The sequence below is a fragment of the Nicotiana sylvestris genome, chromosome 10, assembly GCF_000393655.2.
Source record: "Nicotiana sylvestris chromosome 10, ASM39365v2, whole genome shotgun sequence".
Lineage (NCBI taxonomy): Eukaryota > Viridiplantae > Streptophyta > Magnoliopsida > Solanales > Solanaceae > Nicotiana > Nicotiana sylvestris.
In genome coordinates this window covers 109,687,048-109,696,371 of record NC_091066.1, presented here as the reverse complement: position 1 = coordinate 109,696,371, position 9,324 = coordinate 109,687,048, and the positions used below count along the sequence as shown (strand labels likewise).

The following is a 9,324-nucleotide window of genomic DNA, read 5'->3' as shown; positions in this document are numbered from 1 at the left end:
TTTTAGACTCAGGCCAACATGCAAGATATTAAGACGCAACTTTGATCTGTCTGTCGGGATACTTTTTACTGAAATTAGCATTTTATGAAATTAGCATTTTAAAAAAATCTATTAGATTTAAATTTCATATTTTATAAACTATAATATTTATGTGATTTTCTAAAATTTGTGTTCCTTTAGATGAAATGCATACGCAATGCGCGTACCGAGAGACTAGTTAAACAAAAAACAAGGGAAATAATAAGAAAAGATAGAATTTTTTTTCCTAATGAAATGTACGTCGCACGTGCTCAAATGATCAACATATAGTATGTGTTTGTGGCCTTTCAAGGGTGTAAAAACTCGCAAAGAATAAGTATATAACTGAAAATCCGAGACAAGTTGGGGGGAGAGGGGGGGGGGGATGTTATGCCTTTTCCCTTAGGTTGAGCGAACAGAGTTAAAATAACTGTTTAGTGTTTTTACCCATGGTTGGGACTGAATCGCAGGACGTACGGTGAGTGGGGTTTGTACGCCTTTGTATAGCCAAAGCCCCTTCAAATTTTGTGAGCTCAGCAATTTCCCCTTACAAAATTGAAAGTAATACCTCTAAATTACAGGTGTAAAGCATACTATACTTTGTCTTTGTTATGCAATGTCAGTAATAGAATCTAACAGAACGGGGAACTTCATTGATGAAAATGGATTTTTTTGCCGTTTTACTCGTCTAATACATGTATTGAGATATCTAGTTCTTTTTCATTTTGTATCTTTCTTTAAATTTTCAGCGTATGATATCACTTGATAGAGCACAAACGATGACAACAGCAGGCTCGCTTGGACAAAATAACACTTGCTTGTTTTAAATATATAAAGAGCTTAAAAGTGAATGCTTAAACAGGGAAAAAACAAATGCGCAATGCACGCATGAATCAAATGTCATGTCCTTGGACATGCTCTCCTTCCTATATTTCCAAACCTTTTCACAGCATTAAACAAAAGCACCTTGGGTAAGATTCCTTGATTAAGGGTACAAGCAACTGCCACAGCTCCACCAATGATAATCAGCTTTGGTATGTTCATGCCCTCAGGTTTTGCAGGTGAAGCTTGCAATTCAGTTTCAGATGAGTCCTCATCATCTTCCATTGACTTCAAGTATTCTCGATCAATTTTTGTATTAACTCTAGCCATAAAAGCACAATGAGATATTTTCAAGCCAGATGCTTTAGCTTTCTGGTAGGCACGGAATCCCCGCTCAATCTTCCTCACAGCTCCCCACATACCTTGCTTTACCCCAAATTTTGCAATTTCCCATGGGATGCCCATATCTTCATGATGGAATAGAATCACTTCACATGCCGTCGGCTGGCTGTTACCTCTACTTGATTCCACTGTTTCATGCACCGTAATGCAAGTATCTTAGAAAAGGGAAATTGGACTCAACATACTATGACTTATAACAAGCAAACTCTAGTTAGTAATACTCGTTCAAAGTTATAATTTTGAAGTTTGATAAGGAATACATGTCAATCCCATCATTCACCTGTCACAATCCAAGGAGAAAGTGCATGCTTGTTCTGATTCATGGATATAGGTTGGTTATTAGGGAGGCAAATGCATCGGAAACATTGCCCACACCCCACAAAAAAAAGGGGGGGGGGGGGGAGGGGGGAAGAGAAGCAAGAAGATGCTAAAGTGGTTGTACCTTCTCCAATATACCAACTTGAATAATACAGGTCAACTCGTCTTGGTTTGTCCTTCCTGGGAATAGAAGGGCATGGCACTCCCTGGTACACAATCAGAAGGCAAATCAATACCCAAAGAGGACCTCAAAATACAGAATAATTAACATAAATATAAAGTGGGAGAGACATAAAACTAGGAACAAAAGCTTGTGGAAAGTCATGCATCGGTTATCACATTGCGGGGTTAGGAAGCAGCTTGAAACACGTTGAAAAGAAAGATGAGGGCAATATAATGTGAGAAACAAAAGCCTCACATGTTAAAGGTCTTTAGGGTTTGAGGTGAGAAATATATTTTTTTATCTTTTATATGCCTCTCCAGACCGTCATCCACCTTCCATATATTGTAACAGCATAGTCAAGAAAAAGGGAAAGGCGGTGAAAGTGAAAAAATCACACAAGGTAAAGTGTTCAGTTGCATTCTTCATGAAAATTCCTTAGTTACTATTCCATTTCACATGGTCCTGCAACTCCATGAAATATGGTAGCTTTCTTTCAAGCACCATTTTAGGCTTCAATGCCACCAGAGCTCAGTCCCTAGAACAAAGAAACAAATAGCTGCCTCTTGCCTATTATGAAGTCCTAGCAAAAATTATTCTAATCCATCATTGAGTTAGTTCTTATGGGTTTTATGTACATCTAATTGTTAGTGAACTCTGGAGAAACTAATCCATGATGGAAAATAGTTGTCCTAAATGTCCATCTTATTTCCCAACTTCCAGACGCTTTATGAGAGAAAACCAAGAAAAGACCCTGTCATGAATAACCTAGTTTGAGCTAAATCATACAAAGCAGCTTGAGCTAGCAATAAGCATAAATGAAGCTCAACTCAGAATGCTGCTCTGACACTAAGACAAGAAGAGAATGAGTATTGTACCTTTGTTACACAATAATATGACCTCCCTGAATCCCATATTCGACGGCCAATTATATATTCTCTATCACTGCAGAAGAATGGAAACTGCACAAGGAGCATTTGATAAAGTAAGTACTCCAAGCTTAATAGAATACTGCGTTTATAACAGCTTCCTTTTACCTTTCGCACCCAGTGTACTACCATCATTCCGGTTGTGGGGCATTCTTCGATTGTCTCAGCATTTACAATCATGTCATCCCACTTCAGTCGAAACTCATCATCCCAGAAGAAGTCCCTCAACAACTCAGGTGTTGCATCCTCATACACAGTTCTGCTGCAATATTGAGGTGGACCAGTCTGACCAAACAATAAAGAGACCAATTAGCAATTCAGGCAAAAATGAAAAGAAACATAATGACGTTCAAATGATTAGCTACCTCTGGATCTCTTTGCCAAGCTTGGTAGCTCATATGAGGGACTGAACGATCCATCATATGCTTCCAAGGGGGTCCTCCATCTTTCTTCTCAACAAGCTGAAACAAATGCTCAAAATCTTCATCCGTTACTGTTAAATTCTCAAACTTGTTCTGCTGCAGTGGACTAGACAAAAAAAGCAAAACAAAGAAATGAAAAATGCCCACATAAAATCTACACAAAAGTCTTGCTCAAGTCATTCTTAATTGGCATCTTCAGTAATTATTAGGCAACATTCACTACACACCAAAAACAAACAGAAAGCTTCAAATTGAATTTATTTAAATTTTATTTAACTTCAATACACTGACGTGTAACTCACTATAACAAATACTTTGAATCAAGTAACCTGCAAAATATGCTGTAGATTATTTAAATCCAACAAAAAGAAAAAAAGTACGTACTAGTTAATGAAAAAGAACTTACCGGCTCTTAGCAGAATCATATTGGGGGGATGATGCAAAGTGTTCATTCTCTGAGCTATTTGACGGAGAAAGAACCAAAGCAGTAGGCGAAGAAGGCATTGAAAAATCAAATTTACGGTTCCCCAAGGTAGCCCATTTGGGTTTCCAAAACCATCCTACTACGATACCAACAAAAAAGGCGATCCAAACTGGACCTAGGCAAAACACCATCTCTACAAATATTGCCCCTATCGTTGATCTTCCAAATATATCCAAAAATTCCTCAACTAAAGCCATACTACTGGCTCAGAAAACAAAACAGTTATGTGGAATCCAGATTGTGAAATGGAAACCTTTGGCGGAGATCTAGAGAAGATTAAGAAGAAGAAGAAGATGAAGAAGAAATAAACAAATTAGAAAGGAAGATATTAAGAAGAGGAAAAAAGAGACAAGTTCGCCCCAAGATTTTGTGATAACAATGAAAATGACATGAAAGGTGGTAGTGGGTTTCTGGAGATTGTGGATGCAGTTGATTTGATGAGGAGTTGTTTTGGCGCTGCTGTTGTGATTCTCGGATCAATATGAAGATTATTTGGGAGGAAAAACAACTCTATTTCACAAGAATAGAATTATAGAGAATTTACACCAAGAATTTCTCTCTACAAAAAACCTCACCAAACTCTCTTTTTGTTCTCACAATCTCTTCCTGGATTGTATTTCAATCTCTCTGGATTGATGTTTCTGTGTAAAACATAAGGCTCTATTTATAGCCTTAAAGAAGGTGGTTGGTGGTTGAATTCTTCATTCAACAATGGAGGCTTCAACAATGGTGGCTTCTAGAATGGGTTGGGCTTCTAGAATTGGTAGTTGGCAGCAGCTGAACTTATCAATTCTCCCCCTTCAGCTGCATTCCAACGCAGCTACTATTTGAAAGTTATTCCAACTATGTCTCTGCACAGCTCTAACTTTTCTTGAGTGACCACCTTTGTTAACATGTCTGCTGGATTCTCCTTCGTATGGATCTTCACTAGTTTCAACAGTTGTTGATTCATCACCTCGCGTATCCAGTGATAGCGAATGTCGATGTGCTTTGTCCGAGAATGATACATTGAGTTTTTGCTTAAATCAATTGCACTTTGACTATCACAATGTATCTTATACTCTGTTTGATTTATCCCTAGTTCTTGGAGAAACCGCTTTAGCCACAACATTTCTTTTCCAGCTTCCGCTACAGCAATATACTCTGCTTCAGTTGTGGATAGTGCAACACACTTCTGCAATCTTGACTGCCATGACACAGCTCCCCCTGCAAAAGTATAAACATATCCTGAGGTTGATTTTCTTCCATCAGGATCTCCGGCCATATCTGAATCTGTATAGCCTTCCAAGACTGGATCAGCTCCCCCAAAGCACAGACTTGATTTTGAAGTACCTTTAAGATACCTGAAAATCCACTTAACTGCCTCCCAATGTTTCTTTCCAGGGTTAGAAAGAAAACGACTTACCACACCTACCGCATGTGCGATATCTGGCCTCGTGCAAACCATGGCATACATCAGGCTTCCAACTGCTGAAGAATATGGAATTGTAGACATCTCCTCAATCTCTTTCTTGGATGAGGGGCACAAACTCTTGCTCAACTTGAAGTGATTTGCCAAAGGGACACCTACCGGTTTGGCATTACTCATATTGAACCGTTTGATCACCCGTTCAATGTAATTTTCTTGAGATAGCCATAACTTCTTGTTTCTCCTATCTCGAGTTATCTGCAATCCCAAAATATGTTGAGCTGGACCTAAGTCTTTCATTTCAAAGGACTTAGAGAGTTCTTTCTTCAACTGTCTAATTTTTGTTGCATCTTGTCCGACGATCAACATGTCGTCTACATAAAGTAGAAGTACAACAAAATTGCCATCCGAAAATCTCTGAATGTAAACACACTGATCTGCAGCAGTCCTTTTATATCCTTGACTTACCATAAATGAGTCAAACCTTTTGTACCACTGCCTCGGTGCTTGCTTTAGGCCATATAAACTTTTCGTAAGCTTATAGACGAGGTTTTCTTTTCCTGAAACCTCAAAACCTTCCGGCTGCTCCATATAGATTTCTTCATTTAGATCACCATGAAGAAATGCTGTCTTGACATCCATTTGTTCAAGCTCCAAATTCAAACTGGCTACCAATCCAAGGATGATGCGGATTGAAGTCAATTTTACAACTGGTGAAAATATTTCATCAAAGTCAATTCCCTTTTTCTGTAGGAATCCTTTGACTACTAACCGGGCTTTGTGCTTCACCACCTTTCCGCTGCCATCTTTCTTCAACTTGAATACCCATTTATTCTTCAGTACCTTCTTACCTTGTGGAAGTTTCACAATCTCATAAGTGTTGTTTTTCTGTAAAGAGTTCATCTCTTCGGTCATTGCTTGCAGCCATTTTTCTTTATCCGTATGAGATATAGCTTCATGGAAACTCTCTGGTTCTCCATCTTCAGAAAGTAGAATATACTCGGTTTCTGGGTATCGAGTTGATGGAATCTGACCTCGTTCAGATCGACGAGGTTGTTGATTATTAGCTTCAGGATGTGTACCATCATCGTTCCCCTGTGATGGTTCTGTAGTTTCCTGAGGGGTTTGTGCCTCCCCCTGCCAAACATCCTCCTGTTCTGCTTCTGGTACTGCTTCATGCTCCCCCATGCTATTTGTGTCAAACTGCAATGGTAGTGGATCTGGACCAACTTTTTGGGCACTGGAACCTCTTTCATAAGACATTGTGGGCTTTTCAATGTCTTCAATTGTCTGGTTTTCGTGGAATACAACATCCCTACTTCTGATCACCATCTTCTGTATTGGATCCCATAATCTATACCCAAATTCTTCATCTCCATAGCCTATGAAGATACATGGTATAGTTCTACCATCAAGCTTCTTCCTGAGCTCCTTGGATACATGTGCATGTGCTAAACAACCGAATACCCTTAAGTGAGAATATGAGGGATTCTTACCCGACCATATTTTCTCTGGAACCTCAAAATTCAACGGGGCTAATGGTGACCGGTTGATTAGGTAGCAAGCGGCGCGAACAACTTCTCCCCAGAATGGCTTAGGCAGCTTTGCCATACTGATCATACTTCTCACTTTTTCCATAATTGTCCGGTTCATTCTCTCGGCTACTCCATTGTGTTGTGGGGTGCGTGGGACCGTCTTTTCATGTCGAATCCCTTATCTCTTGCAATAGGAATCGAACTCCTTGGAAGTATACTCGCCTCCATTATCTGAGCGAAGGCATTTTAATTTCTTTCCCGTTTCACGCTCTACCATGGCATGAAATATCTTGAAATAATCAAAAGCCTGGTCCTTTGTCTTTAAGAAGTACACCCACACCTTTCGAGAAGCATCATCAATGAAAGTCAGAAAATACCTATTGCCGCCAAGTGACTTCTCCTCCATGGGACCACAAATATCAGAGTGTACCAGACTGAGTAACTCTGATTTTCTGGTTGAAGAAAATGTAAAAGAGACTCTATGTTGCTTTCCGAATAAGCAATGATTACAAGGGTCTAAAGCAGCATTCTTGTCCATTCTGATAAGCTGCTTTTTCGTTAGAATTGATATCCCCTTTTCACTCATGTGACCGAGTCTCTGGTGCCACAGGTTTTGAGACGCCTCTTTTTCCATAACATTGAGGCTGTCTGAACATACCTTCACATGAGTTTTATATAAGTTGCCACAAATATGTCCTCGAGCGAGAATCATAACCCCTTTCAGCAATTTCCATGTGCCTTTTCCGAAATAACTTTCATAGCCCTGTTTGTCAAGAGCTATACCTGATATTAGGTTTAGACGAAGATCTGGCACATGACGGACATCCTTCAATATCATTGTACTCCCGATATTTGTTTGTATTTTGATATCACCAATTCCAACTATCACACAGGAAGAAGTGTTCCCCATCTTCACTACTCCAAAGTCTCCTGCTTTGTATGTTGTGAAGAAATCTTTTCGGGATGTGGCATGGTATGATGCTGCAGTATCTACCACCCATTCGTTTTCTTCTTGACTTGAGACGTGAAGGCATGTCTCTTCTTGGATGGAACAAATGGCTACCTCTCCGTGGGTAGTGACTAATGCATCTCCATCCTTTTGCTTCAACTGCTCCTTCTCCTTATGCAATTTTCTGCAGTTCTTCTTTAAATGGCCCTTTATTCCACAGTGGTAGCACGCATATGATGACTTCCTACCATCCGTGGATTTTCCCCTACTCTTGCTTCTGCCTCTCCTCTTATCTTGACTTCTTTCTTGTTGTCTCCCTCTTTCTGTAATAAGGGCATGCGACTCACCATGATCGATGTCCTTTCTTCTGGCTTCTTCATTAAATAAGGCATCTTTAACCATAGACATGGTCAGATTTCCACTAGGAGCTGAATTACTGAGAGAGACTACCAGCGTCTCCCAACTATCAGGAAGAGAACTAAGAAGTAGTAGGGCTTGCATCTCATCCCCGAGCGGCATGTCAACAGACGATAATTGATTTATCAAGCTCTGAAACTCACTGGTATGCTCGGCAACTGAAGTTCCGTGCTTTAACTTCAAATTTACCAAACGCCTCATCAACAAGGCTTTGTTCCTAGCGGTCTTGGCTTGATACATCCCTTCTAACTTCACCCAGAGGGCATACGCATCTGTCTCTTGTGCAACATGATGAAAAACGCTATCGTCAATCCATTGTCGAATTTGACCGATAGTTTTTCTGTTTAATTTCTTCCACTCTGCTTCTTTGGTGGAATCGGGGTTCCTACCCTTTGCTTCTATGGGATCAAACAAATCTTTACAACTGAGGAGATCTTCCATCCGAGGTCTCCACAATGTGTAATTTGTGGCAGTAAGCTTTATCATAGCTCCAGATGATGATGACTCTTCCATTATGTCTTTAAAATGGCTTGGTCAAAATTTTGGAGCAGAATCTCACCAAACGGAACTCACCAACACGTCCGGAATGGTGAAAAATGGTAAGCTTGACTCTTCTTGGGTCAAAATAGGGCCTCCAGAAAATTTTCAAAATTTACACCAAACTTTTGGGGTTAAATCGAAAATATACTGAACTTGTGGGACAGATTTATAATTTCAGTAACTTCAGGGGTTATTTCATAAATTTCTAAATTTTTTATGATGACTGGATGCTGACGTGGCGCTGACTGAATGCGGACGTGGCGCTGACTGGATGATGATGTGGCACTGACTGGATGATGATGTGGCGCTGACTGGGCAGTTACTATTCATCATCTTCTTCCTTGGGCAGAAGAAAAAAAATTGCCATAACTTCTTCGTTTTAGCTTTGTTTGGCCTCCGGAAAATTGCGTTGAATTCGTATCGACGCAAGGAATCTAATGAAATGATCAAAACACACCGAAGATCACGTTTTTGAAAAAACGTAAATCCGGGTTGAAATTTTCAGTGTTCCGATATTTCTCGATGAACACAGAATCGAAGGCTCTGATACCACTTGTTGTGATTCTCGGATCAATATGAAGATTATTTGGGAGGAAAAACAACTCTATTTCACAAGAATAGAATTATAGAGAATTTACACCAAGAATTTCTCTCTACAAAAAACCTCACCAAACTCTCTTTTTGTTCTCACAATCTCTTCCTGGATTGTATTTCAATCTCTCTGGATTGATGTTTCTGTGTAAAACATAAGGCTCTATTTATAGCCTTAAAGAAGGTGGTTGGTGGTTGAATTCTTCATTCAACAATGGAGGCTTCAACAATGGTGGCTTCTAGAATGGGTTGGTGGCTTCAACAATGATGGGCTTCTAGAATTGGTAGTTGGCAGCAGCTGAACTTATCAGCTGCAAATTGCACCAAGA

The 9,324-nt window shown here is 39.8% G+C and overlaps 1 protein-coding gene across 1 annotated transcript; it reads right to left on the bottom strand.

Moving 5' to 3' along the window:
- Nucleotides 1-816: 816 nt before the first annotated feature.
- LOC104210169 (uncharacterized) lies at nucleotides 817-3,994 on the bottom strand. Its single transcript, XM_009758988.2, has 6 exons — nucleotides 3,478-3,994; nucleotides 3,015-3,177; nucleotides 2,758-2,934; nucleotides 2,599-2,682; nucleotides 1,685-1,766; nucleotides 817-1,370 (listed from the first exon to the last, which is right to left on the bottom strand). The coding sequence occupies exons 1-6, from the start codon at nucleotides 3,750-3,752 to the stop codon at nucleotides 919-921; spliced, it is 1,233 nt and encodes a 410-aa protein (XP_009757290.1). The 5' UTR covers nucleotides 3,753-3,994; the 3' UTR covers nucleotides 817-918.
- Nucleotides 3,995-9,324: the final 5,330 nt, after the last annotated feature.